Source organism: Anser brachyrhynchus (assembly GCF_964034855.1).
Source record: "Anser brachyrhynchus genome assembly, chromosome: 2".
NCBI lineage: Eukaryota > Metazoa > Chordata > Aves > Anseriformes > Anatidae > Anser > Anser brachyrhynchus.
The window spans coordinates 37,164,257-37,178,084 of NC_137695.1; the positions used below are offsets into that span (position 1 = coordinate 37,164,257).

General features: G+C 38.6%; 1 protein-coding gene across 2 annotated transcripts in view; it reads right to left on the minus strand.

Moving 5' to 3' along the window:
- Positions 1 to 10,069: 10,069 nt before the first annotated feature.
- Positions 10,070 to 13,828, minus strand: part of LOC308189009 (uncharacterized protein) — a 41,706-nt gene continuing 37,947 nt past the window's right edge. For both annotated transcript variants that reach the window (XM_080578587.1, XM_080578588.1), the window contains one exon: positions 10,070 to 12,183. In XM_080578587.1, coding sequence (XP_080434713.1) covers positions 12,069 to 12,183 — 115 coding nt within the window. In that variant the 3' untranslated portion in view covers positions 10,070 to 12,068. The remainder of the gene's footprint in view (positions 12,184 to 13,828) is intronic.

A 13,828-nucleotide genomic window follows, 5' to 3' on the forward strand; every position in this document is an offset into this window, starting at 1 on the left:
CATAGGAAGAACGGGGGAACAAGCTCTGAAAAGAGACAGCTTCGCTCCTCGAGCAGATGGCTGGCAACTGCAGGAAACAGAGAATCAACGTGAAGTGAACGAGGCCCAAGAAGTGTGGGGTGGGTGGAGATCCAGGATCCTCAGATCAATTTGGGAATAGCTGTGAATGAGTGGAATGGGTGTCTTAAAGATACGGTCTCATCTGCCGTTCCTAGTAGCTACAGAAAATCAAGCTGGAGTACTGAATTAGCAAATATTGACATCATGTAATTCATATGTCAGGGTTTTTGCAACCAGATTTTGTGCAGATCTTAAACAATATTTGCATACTGAAACTATGAAAATTTTGTATTTTTATGTAAAGCTGTATGAGACATTCCAGAGACATGTTCAAGTTTTCTTCAGTGTAAATTTTAAGTTAAATATAACCACAGCAATTAGTTCCTTTTCTCTTAAGAATTTACTCTGGACCTTCTACAATGTTTTCTAGTAATAAAGATAGTGAGAATTTAATGTGAGCTGACTCACATACCCAACAGGAAAAGATGAAACAGCATACTAAGCAGTCAAACATCACCGTAAAATCTAAACCAATTGTACAGTTTAGAATAACAAATCCAAGTTTTTATGAACCAAGCAAGTGTGTTTCCTTTGTTGGCTCCTCACATCAGCACTGGCAAAGGATCATTTATTGTCCTTTGCTCCTTTACGTTTTGTGAGAGTTGATGCACTGGAAGAGGATCCTGCTTTCTCTAAGGAAGAGTGTGCAGGAGAGATTGGCTCCTCTCTCCACACCATACCCCAGAGAAGTCACTGCTGACTCATAATCAATGCTTGCAAAGGCAATATCTATTTTATGTCAGCTGTGAACACTAGCTGATATAAAGACTCTTTTTATTTGCTGCTACTAATTACTTTGAAAAAGAAAATGGTGCTATTAAAAGCCCCTTTTTTCTCTGCCAGCACAAATGAGAGTGTCTTCTCAGCTATTTTCCATAAAACAGTGGCTTGTGCCTGTCCATTTTGACCCTCACCAGTTGAAATGAATGTAGCAGTTCTTCATTCTGCAAATGCTAATGGCAATGCACGCTATATTTTGAACATGCTACATAAGCCACTCATTGTGGCCACACTTGTGTTTTGTGTAGTGGCTGTCAGCTGTGGCACTCTCATTCCCTTTCCAAGGCACAAGAACCCCTGGCGATTCAGCAACTAACTGTGTAAATTTGGAACTTCAAAATAAAACTGAGGTCACCAAGAACTTGTTTGAAGTTAGTTAAAACCATCAACTTTAAATAAATGCAATAAAAATCTTGGGGAGAGAAGGAGGAAAGAGGAAGAGGTGAGAAGAGTTGCCTACTTGTTCTATGAAGAAAGTCCCTTCAGTGAACTGGACTGGGTTCAATCCTGGTGTTTTTTGTTTTGTTTTGTTTTGTTTTATGTGAATATCAGTCAGAACTGGATCTTTTAATCACAAAATATAATTTTATGGTAATGCGTATGAAATACCTGATTAAATTTACAGTCTTCTTGTTTTACATACCTACTGGTGTAGGTATTTATTTGGAGTTCAGGGCAGGTCCTTGGGCTTTATTTGTAGTCCAATCTAAATGACTTACAGCAGGTCACTTCCATACAATATAAAATTATAGTGGGAAGATAACGAGTCCTATTTCTTTTCAGGAGATTTTCAGCATTCGCTATACACTTACTTGCGCTTTGACCTCAACCAGAAACTGCAAAATAACAGTTCTGTTTTTTTTGGTGCTTGTGAGTAACCCAGTTGGTTCAGTTACATCTATGTAAGTAGTTGAAGTAAGATGCTCACATTCACTTGATAGGCTGAAGGGAAGAGCAAGAAATTGACAGGGGAAAAAAAAAAAAGTAAATTTTCATATATTTGTTTTATAAAGGTAGAAGTTAAACTACTAAGGCCATGTTGTACTTCAAACTGTTAACAATGCAGGCATTTGTGTTACTCAGGCTACTGTGGGGAGCTTCAGCTGTTGCTGCAGAATTGCTGGAAGCACACACTAGGCAATTCAAGACAGGACTCAGTTACCATGTGTGGGCCTGCAGTCATATAATCCCAATTTTATGAACAACAGTTCAGGTGGAAACCTGCAAATCAATTGGCATGTTATGTTTTCTCAGTCACTGGGCAAGAAGTGTTTATTTAACACATTAGAATTAGAAAGACTGTGAAAATAAGCAGGGCAGCAATAAAACATAAAACAGAGTGGACAATCACCAGAGTTATTTTAAAATTCAAATTAAAAAGGTAATATGGTGGGCAATTATAAGCTATTGTTCTGCCACTTCCCAATTCCAGGAATTCCTTCCTATTTAAAATCGGTTGTATCTTGAGAATGCAGAAGACAGGTTAATTTCTATTGTGTTTGACTACACAAACAAAACCCTAGTGCAGTTCGGCTTCTCTGAATTCAGTCTTTGGTACACATGATTGAGTTTTTTGGTCATGGAATTGCAAAATGAACATATGCTGAGGATTACATATGAGGGAAGAAAGGAGAATCTAATGATGACAAAATATGTACCCATCCATCATACTGGGTTTGCACACACATGTATCTAGGAAGAACTAGTATCAAATGCTCAGAGGGTCTGTATTGCCCATGTGTTATACCCAAGCTGTCTACAAAGTTTTCTTTTCAAAGAGCTGTGCCTAAACAACACATGTGAATTCAGTTTTGTGCTTTGCAGTGCAGGCATCTGCATTTAACAATGACCACAATAAAATCAATGTTTTCTTTCTGAGAAAGAACAGCTCCAGAAATAATTATCCCAAATCTATTTAGCAGCTAGCGGGTTGACTAATATGATGTAGCGCAATACAGATGCAGTCATCCAGAGGAGCCTGAATTCTGCAGAATTCTGCCCTCAACAGGTTCTAGGGCATAGCCTTGTAATGGAATATTTTGCTCTAGTTCAACATTAAATATTAATCTGCTTTCCATTTGTAGTGGAATTTGTGTTGCTAATTTTTAATTCTGATGATTAGATAACTTTTTCTCCTAGGACAAGGGAAAAGCAGAAGTAGTTGACTAGCATTTAACAGTTTACTACCTGTATATTATATCTTTAAAAGATCTTGCTTAGAAAGATACAGAACATTTGCCTTCATTTATTCCATTGCTTTGGTTAAAATTCTGCACTACCTCCTCTGAGCTCATTACATGCAATAACATTTAGGCTTTAAAAATTATGGTGCAAACACTAAGTTTTGAACAATATCACATTTGCTTCACTGACGTTAAGCTAGCAGAGAAATGCCTCCCTAGGCAAAGGGATTTGGGTTTGTTTGGAGGATATTGGTTTTTGTTTTGCTGCCAGGCCAATATATCTAGATCTGTTCTAGTTTGGTTTAATAAACCAGCACTTGGGAGATTGACCAAAATTCCATTTTCAATGTACAAGTTTAGCAGCCTGTTACTACAATAGTGACTTTACCTCAAAAGCTTTCAAGTTCCAATGTGTACATATTTGCTATGTGTAAGCTTTCTGTGTTTTTTTTTTGTTGTTTTTTTTTTCTTATTTTATCAGGGTATCACATGTGACAATGCTGCAACTATTTTCCACTTCTATGTTGTATTCTCACAACGGCTGGAGGTTGGTGAGGTTATCCTTCTCCCCCCTACCCTCTTTTCCACTCATAAGGCTTGAAGTAGAATTGGGAAATGTGCAGAGAAGGGTGGGGAGAACAATAAGAGGAATGGAGCAGCATCCATATAGGGAACGACTGAGCAAACCATGTCTCCTCGGGCTGGAAAAAGGACAGTTGAAGATGCACATCAATTAAATCATGAGACGCAGGAAGAGAGTAGATGATAGAAATCTATTGTTCACTATCTTGAGCACCGTAGAGTATCTAGTAAAGCAAATATTATGCAAAGTTAAAGAAGGAAAAAAAAAAAAAAAAAAAAGAGGTGTTCTTTATTTAACTCACCGGCAAACTATGAATCTCTTTTTCTGACAGTGTTGTGAATACAAAATCTGATGGGGAGTCAAAGAGAGACTACACAGGAATTGCATAAAAATTACATGTGATGCAGAGAGTCCAAGAGTGATGAATGGTTGCAGGCTGTTAAAGCCCTTGATCAGCTCTCACAGTCTTCCCTAGGAATCTGCTTTTGGCCAGAGGCAGGACACTGGGACAGACTGACCTTTAGTTTTACACAGTAGGTCTGTTCCTATAATTCCAGTTAATGTACACACTCATCAGATGTGATAAGACTCTTATCATTGTCAGTATTAACTAATTAAGACATGCATTTACAGCATATCCTTACATCTCCATATATTCTCTTTTCTATGTCCTCATCTATACCAGAAAAGTCTACCGGGTAAAATATAAAGAGAGGGAGACAATTGTGCAAACTCCAAAAACATACCTACACTTAACCATGTTGAGCTTAACTTTTCTTAGTCCAGCTTAAGTTGGTAATATATTACCTTCATTTCATTTGGATAATGAGCTTGCAATGCATTGAAGATCAAAACTTTGACTGTAGACAGGTACTGGACTTGTGTCTTTGTGTCTTTGTTCTTAATTTTATGTCTCTTTTTTTTTCTTTTTTTCTTTTTTTTTTTTTATGATAACATTTTATCCCTTCTTTTTGATACACTGAACATAGACAGTAAGCATCTACCATACTGCAGTTTGTTTTAATGCAAGGAGCCAAAGGGTTTGGCAGAAAAATTTTTCATTTTGGTCAACACAAGCATATGCTTCTGTTTTATGTAACTAATGCTAAAATGAAAGTCCACAGCAATTACAGCCCATTTTTCCATTACCACACTCTTACCTTTTGTAAGGTCTCTGCAGATCCAAGTTTCATGGAGAATGCTTTTTTGTTACTGCTCAACAATTGTATCTCATTTTTGAACAGTGAGAAGACAGGATCTCTGCCAAAATTTTTAAATCACCTATATAAAAATGCAAAGGCCTGGATGCAGAATTAAACACTTCTTACTTATCGCAAACACATGTAAGCCTTTTTTTATTATTATTCCTCTGTGCATATTCTGAAATGTTAGAATATCTTCTCAACATATGCATAGGGGCAGTGTGGTCTATTGGGCTTTGAGAGTCACTGTGCTTAGTTATCTAACACCCAGATGGTCTATCTTTGACTTTGTGACAGACACCAGATAAAATCCTATCACTTCCGTCTGGCCAAGCTTTTAACTAGAAAAAAATATAGGGGTAATAGAATCAGCTAGATGGTATTATAATCCATTATAATTATATTATAATTGGTTGGACTTGATGATCTTGAAAGTCTTTTCCAACCTAGATTATTCTATGATTCTATAATTATTTAGGATTATGTGCTTTATTTTATGGGAAGAATTAATCGTAAACTGTGATTTTCTGGTAGTTTTTGATAAGGCTTTCAACAAACTAATTTTTCCTTCCTTTTCACATACCTGCAGTTGGCAAACTGGTTTGAACTGGATCAACCTCTCAGGCTGCTAAGTACTCCAAGAACACCAGTTGTCAAAAAGAAAACAGACGAACGTGGGAAGGGATGTACTCAGAAAGAAAATTCAGGAGAAATCTTGAAAGATTCATCAGACATTGTCTTTGAAAGGGGAGCTTATTTTTCCTAGTATTGTTTTTCTATCTACTGTTTATCTCCAGACTCAAAAGGGGAAAAAAAAAAAAGAGAGAGAGAGAGAGAGGGAAAGGAAATCTTTAAAATGTATGGTTTACACTCTGCAGTGGATTATACTCCAGGAAAGTTTATCTGTGTTTCTCTCTAAAGTACGTAATCGGGGACATTCAGGCAGGCTAAATGGTTCAACTAATCCTCCAGCTGCAGACCCAGAGTAAATCCATGGCCCTTCAAAAAATCACGGATGTGACTGTCCCTTTGGGACAGCTGTAATAGAGATAGAGCAACCATTCAGGCTGCCTTGGGGTGATTCAGCACAGCAAGGACTGAGATACTTGTACCGAGTATGCTCCTGTCCCCCACCTGTGGTGGGACGCTTTCTCCTGGGGCAGGAGCAGGGGCAGAAGCACCCCCAGCCAAGGACTGACCGTGTGGTGAGGCAGGGCAGCTGCTCAACAGACTCTGTGGAAGGACCTGCTTCATGAATATTCCCTGCTGGACAGGGTCTGTCATTATGATATTCACGAGACATTTCTGTGACTTCCCAGGGGTGAGGAGCTGAAGTGCCTTCAGCCTAGAGCTGTGCTTTCACGATGGTACGTACATTGAATAGGAGAAGAATGCGTGGGTGGAGGGCAGAGGTGCAAAAGGGAGAGACACAGTACGGCGGCAAGAGCTGAACAGCACAGAACATTATGGACTGATTCTCCAGAGATTACTTCAATTTGAAGAATAAAAAAAAATGTAGGTACAGACAAAATTCAAACCAAAGTGTGTATAAATCCATAGGATGCCTGTGCTCTCCAGGGGCACCATTTTTATATCATATCTCTGAATTGGATCCTGAAGGTCATAGTCAAAATTTTTCTTGGCTTTAGCTACAATATCAGTGTGTGTTCTGGCTCTTTTCTTTTTAACCATTTTGTGTTTCTTTTTCAATATATTTTATTTTTCTCATTATAACCAAGAAGCAACTACAGAAAATTTAACACATATTGTAGCAAGATGAGGTTCTGGGAGAATATTTAGAAGAAAAAAAAACACTCTGAGGTGCTATTCTTCTACTCTGGCAAATGTGAACTCATCCTTATCACACCGTTGTATATATCTTGGTGTTTTTAGAAGAAGTCACTGAAGAGATCAAAGAAGATATCAACTGTGGTAAGAATCTCCATTTGTTGCTAGCCCTCCCTGAGAGCTTGTCTTTGCTTATAAAATGTCTTTTAAATATAAAGCCATTTATTTGAGCATTTTGCCAGCTTGTTACTATGACCATAAGAAGTCTCAGATTCTCAGCTTTCATAACTATATTCCAAAACTAGAGTGTTTTCATGAACTGGCAAGTTTCCAGTTTCTGAGACAAAGTATGGCAAAATCCAGCATTTCAAGCTATTAACATTTGTCCCCAGTATCCAATGTCTAAGGACCTCTACAGTTGTTCTCCAGTTACCCAAAAAATTACCTGTACAGCAGTAAAGAAATTATGTATAGCTAGAACTGTAATTTGGTAAACATAATATTTTACAAGGGTCACAAAAAAGGTCATATTTAAGAAGAAAAATATCATAAAATCTTCATTAATATGCTTCAAATACAGTAAAGATCCCTGATCATTTTGATACTTGTATTTCCACTGTTAATCCTGGAATAATTTGGCTGGAGACATGGTGAAGAATTTAGCCAATCTGGTATGGACTTCATAAAATACTTTTTCAATTGGGGACCAATATCTTGTTTTAATTTTGAGCAAGAGAACAGCCCTCATGAGAAATCCAAGTCTTTTGTTGAATGCAAGGGTGAGACACAGTGGTGTTTCCTGAAGTTGTGGGCTGTCTTCTGCCCTTTTCCCTGGTCTGCATTGGTTGATGACTCTTAGTAGTTATTTCTCTGCTTGTATTCTGGGACTAGACACTACCTTTTCCCAAACCTAGAAGATGCTTCTCTTGGCAAACACAGATCCATTCCTAACAAAAAAGCGCAAAAGCAAGATGCAAATTTGGATTATATCTGATGTCAGCCACCTCTCCCAGCTCACATTCAGTGTTACTTGCAGTTACTTCAATCCTAAGGGATTTCTTGGCCGTACCTGTCAAGGGGCTTGTGTACTGATTTTCCATGCTGGCTCTTGCCCCTGACTTTCTAAGTTCAATAGACACATAAGTTCCATTTTACGGAGGTGTCTATGACTGAAATTGCATTTAATAATAGTACATATCTCAAAATTCATTATTAACTTTAGGATCTTTGTCTTGCAGTCTTGGTTTAGTAGTTGTGTTGGCTTCGTCATTTATGTTGCTGAAAAGCTACTACTGGGCTCATCTCTCTTAACAGCTTCCCAGGTTCATGCTTCTGATTTGGGAACAAGAACTAGTTGTCTAGTTCTCTGGTTATTCAGTATTCACCAGGATTTTCTAATAGTCTAATGAACTATTTATGCATCTGTGCAGATACTCTACAAAAGAAAAAAAAATAATCTCCTGTTTCAGAGCTGGAAAGCTAAACATGTAGAATAATATCATGGGCATTTGCACTTCTCCCTAGCTCATGTCTTTACAGCTGTTTCTCACCTGATGGAACCACTGAGCTTGGCTCATACACATAGCCACAGCCTTGTCCTGGATGTGCATCTCCTAGCTGAGCCTGTTAACACTTTTGTACTGATCTTCTCTTCCCCACAACACAAAAAGCAGAAAGTGCCCTGTCCTTTTGGCTGCTATTACAAAATCAGAATGTCCATTGTGTATCTTTGTCCCAGGAACAGCCGAAAAAAAAAAAAACAAAAAAAAACTCTTGCACCCCAAATGCAGGACTACAGCATTCCTGATTTAATGCGCTTTGTGTTAACGAGAACCTGTGTGTTAACACAGAATTTCAGAATAGTTGAGGTGGGAAGAGACTTTTTCTCCAGGCTAAATAATCCAAGCTGTCTCAGCCTCTCCTTGGATGTCATATGCACCAGTCCCTTTACTAGACTCAATCCAGTATGTCCATGTCTCTCTTGCACTGGGAAGGCCAGATCTAGACCTGACACTGCAGTTGTGCCTCACCAGTGCTGAATACAGAGGAAAGATCACCAATCTTGACCTTCTGGCAATGCTCTGCCTTACACAGCTCAGCATGCTGTTGGCCTTCTTTGCCATGAGGACACATGGCTGTCTCATGTTCAACTTGTCGTCCACAGGACCCCTAGGGCCTTCTCTGCAGAGTTGCTTTGCAGTCCTTCAACCCCCAGCCTGTCCTGGTGAATGGGGTTATCCTTCCCCAGCTGCAGGACGTGGCACTTCCTTTTGATGAACTTCATATTTCTGTCAGTCCATTTCTCCACCCTGTTGAGGTCCTTCTGAATGGCAGCACACCCCTCTGGTGTATCGACTGCACCTTCCAGTTTTGTATCATCTGCAAACTTGCTGAGGGTGCACTCTGTCCTATCATCCAGGTCATTAAGGAAGGTGTTGGACAGTACTGGACCCAGTAAGGACCCCTGGGGCACATCACCAGTTCCTGCATCTTTACTCTCTTGGGTTTAAACTTTTGAAGCTGCCTACAATTTCAAAGGTGAAAATGACTTCAAGCAATCTTTGCATGTATGCTTTGCCTTTCCCCTTCTTCAACAGGACTTCTATAGGCAATCAATCCCCAGACCTGCTCTTTTCTTCTGAGAAGTAAATCACTAGATGATGCTGTCATTTATAGAGACTGTTCTAGGCCCGACTTGTTATCAGAAAGAGCTAAAAATCCAGGTATTTCAAGGTATGTTTGACTCTAACATTCTCGATATATCCCTAACATCCTCCAAAGACTGAATAAAACTGAAAGCATTGCTTTTTGAGGAGTTTCAGTGGCAATATTTTATCTGATTGTTCATTTTCCTATATAGCATGCATGCGTTTTGTATTTCAATGACAAAGGAAGAATTCACAAAGACTCACTTCAACAGGGAGGCATGTCAATGATAGGGAGTTTTGGGAGGTGATTTAGAGCAGGAGCTTAACTTGAGACACACTGCATTGTACCTCTGAAGGAGCCTCTTTCTTTCCATTGCCTGTAGAGGAAGTGCAAAGAGATTAGCCTCCATCAACACTCCTCTAAATGTCAATGCAAAGGATTGCATATGATGGCAGTTAGGAAATCAGATATTTTAATGCAGCCATTAATTTAAAAAACAAAAACAAAACATTAAACCAGTCCCACCATACATTTTCAGAACTGTAAATGAACTAGAATTTCAATGTTTGGAAGGATTTTTGTAATTAATTGCATCTGTAGAGGCAATAAAATACTAACAGTGTCTGAAAAATTACTCCTCGATGCCCTTAGCACATTTAAGTGAGCAAAAAACCCACCCAGTCTTTTCATAAGTGCACTTACGGTACAAAAAGAAATAGTTTGAAGAACTGTCATTCAAAACACGGTATATAACTGTAGCAGGATATAAATAAAACAGGGTGAAAACTTTGTTAAAATATTTACACACACTGTAAGATTTAATGTTTCCCCAAAAAACAACATTTACAAAGATGTTTGATATAGTAAAAAAAGCACTTAACCCTTGGACTGTGTGTATGAGCATTTCCTGGTAAGGGTTCATGGTCGTAGCACAAGGAACCATAAATCCAAGGAAGACACTGAGGTAAATGTGGGAATTAGATGCTCTTGGGCTCCATTACATGTGGACTCCAAACTGGGGGAAGAAGGTTGGTGCTTTTTGCTCTCCTTTGAGCAGGGGTGAGGAGTAAAGAACTGTACCCATATTTTATTAATAGTCAAAAAAAACATACAGTGGGCAGTATTCCTTTCTAAATTCCAGGCTTCATTGGTATTTACATTTTGCATCAATCAGAAGCTAGCAGCAATTTGGTAGGATTTAAACCAAGATAAAGATCTTTTTGTGTGTAGAATATTAATGCATTTCCTATATGAGCTACTAAAAATCCGGAAGGCTTTTTTTAGAAGGCTCATCCCAACCAGATGAATGAATGCTTCCAATGTTTATATATGTAAGTGGTGTTGAGAGATCTGGACTGCTCTTAACTTTAAGAGAATTTTCTGCAGTTATATTTACCAGCATAGACACCGTGTATCTATGTTATACACCACATTACGGATGAGAACACAGAAAATTATTATACACCCAAGATTATGCATTTAGACTGTGACATTTTTCTCTAAAATATTATTTCCGAAATGTTAAGAAACAGTCTGATTACATTCATTATTAACGTTAATTTCTTCTATTGTTTGTTACTGTGAAATGTTTTTATTAGAGTGTAGGTAGCTTTATCTACACAAAAAATTCAATAAGGTGTATTCCAATGTAATGCAAATATGGGACTACAATACAATTCAGATAGGAATCATAGCCTTTCTCCAACATTTTCTCCATCAGTAACTGTTGCAATAGAAGCTTATTTGAGACAGAAAAATAAATTGCTACTTTAACGATTTTTTACTGAAAAGAACGAGACCTCTAACATGCAAGAAAACTCAGCAGGGCTGTATGAGTTAAGCAGACTATTAAAAGAACACAATGTAGGAAGATGAACTAGACTATTCTAGTGCATACAAAACATTTTCTCATTAATGCTGTTTTATTCAGAACCAGTCAGAGATTTATTAAATACATTATCAGTTTACCAGAATTTCTTCTATTTTCAGTTGCTGTAGTATTTTTTTCTCTCTCTCTTTTCTCTTCTTAAGACTCTAGGATCGCTCAGTGGTAATTATTAACATGATACCAGTATTTTGGCCCCTTATACGTAAATTCATATTAGATATGCAGGTACTGAGCCATAGAAACATCATCGATTTTCAAATGAGGAATTCAGGGGGACATTCATGGTGGTTGAGTTATGGCAGATTCAGTATTGTGGCTGGGCTCTGTGCCAGCCTTACGATCCCTCCCCTATTACCAGCCATTGAGGGCATGCAGTTGCTGGTGGGGATGTCAGCCTGAGGCTGTATAACAAAGCTGAGACCCCTGGAAAGCCAACCATATGAAAGGCAGGTCTGAGGCAGCTTGGCAGCAAGTCAGCTCCTAAGTAGTAACGCTTGTATTAAAGATATTCTGCCTTCCACACTTAATAGTAATAAAGTTTGATTGAAGACATGTTCAAATTGCACTCTGTCTGATGCCAGGTATTTAATATTAAGCAGTTTGGGGAGTTTTGCTATCTGAAGCAAAAGGAATTTAGATTTATTCCAGACTTTCACAGTAGAAACTTGCTTTATGGCCTAGAGCCACTGAAACAGAGGAAAAAAGAAAAAGACTACTGGAGGTCTGATCATCTTCCTTTCAGCAGAAAATCTCATGGTTCTTCACATGCTTTTCAAAATTGTTCCACTGTAGGAGGAGTTAGCTTTTGCTGCAGAACCAGGAAATCCCCATTTTGCCTTGAACTGCTGCAGGGTCCAATAGGATGATTTTTATTTTTATTTTTCTGAAAGCACGGAGCTCGGGACTCCAGTGACGATAAGCTTTTGTCCTCCCTCTGCCTCATGCACAAATACATACTTCCTACCCCTTGTGTTTGCAAAGTTAAGTTTGCTGCAAAAAAGAGGATCAAAAACAGAGAAGCAAATTAAAAGAGCTACAAGATACATATTGGCTTCTTTTTTTTTTTTTTTTGTTTGTGTGTGTGTGTGTGTTATTTAGAAAGCCTCCTGATCCTAAGCCAATCCAATTATATTTGAAGCCTTATTCATGATATTTGAACACTCGATGGCATATCAGATATCCTTGGGGATCCACAGCAGGCTATGGCTATCGCATAAAACCTGTGTTAGGTTAATACACAGCACTCCATCTAGAAGACAGATAGAGCGACAGCCTTGCCAGTACACATTCTTCATTTACTTTTCAGTGATGGGAAATACAATGCTTATATTTGAGACTCTTATTAAAGAATTTATTGGCTCAGCATTTCATATCACTAGCGAACAGCACACATGCAAGTATGTGTTATATTCATTTGGATTTGCAGTTGCATGGATGGTTTTACCTATAACGCCGCCACAGACATTTACAGGATAAGAATTGTCAATAAAGTAATCTGTATATTTAAGGAGATAAAGCCCTACCTGGAGCATAAACAAAGAATTTCAAATTCAGAACCATTGGCATAAAGGGTTTTGAAATGTGTCTACAGGGTAAGTCTGCTGTTGAAAATAAGTGCAGGCAGCAAGAGGAAATTACAGTGCATCCTTCCACGCTGATTTATGGCCTGGGAAAAGCAGGTAACTGGCTAAAGAATGCACACAAGTCACATCTTCTTGTGAGTTTTCAGTTATACCCTAGCAGCAACAGCTGGAGGTTGTTTCAGGCTCTCTGCTTAATGCAGAGAAAGTTTTACTCTTCCATCTCAATGCCTTTTGTGTTTTTAACAGTTTTTTTGTTGTTCAATCCTGGCCTACTTCTAGCACAGGATAATACTTTGCAGACAAACCTATGTGCCTCTCCTAATGACCCAGCGACCTCAATCTCCAATGCTTTGTGGTTTCCTGTTTGGGGAAGCGACAGAGCAGCAGCCTAAGCTGTTGCAGCAGATTGCTCCCAGTTGACTGCAATGCATCTGCATTTTGAATGCTCTGTATTCCCCGAACAAAATAGTCGGGATAGCAGTGAAACATCTGCAATGAAGAGTGCTTATTTCGTCCTTCTGCTGCTGGAGATGCCTGGCTAATTTGAGAAAGTTTTCAGCTACAGCAACACGATAGTTTCAGCTTTGTGCTGCTGCATGCAGCCTGTGTTTTCTCCTTGCTGCAGGGAGGAGGGGGGGGAGGAGAGGGAGTTTCCCTGATGTGATTACTTGTGCCAGATAAACTCTCCATAAATCTCTTCTTGAGGAATTCAGTTCATTAGAGCGCAATTAGACACCAATGGCTTGCTTTACCTCATTAAGGCTAATTTAAAGTAGCCCTAACAGCAAACTGTTCTTAGGGATTTACAGCCAGAGTTTTGGTGGACTGTGGATAGACAGATATCAAGGCAAAGGCAGTTCCTTTCTCTCACTTACACATTTGATCATAAATATATATCAAAAGTACGTTTACTAAACCTGCAGCAGCCAAACTCTGAACATGTAACAAAGAAGATATTACCAAATACAGTAATTCACCTGCAATTCTTCTTTTGTTTCTTTATTTGAAGCGTAATGTTTTTCCTTCTGCTAAATTAGGTGAAAAGACTAAGA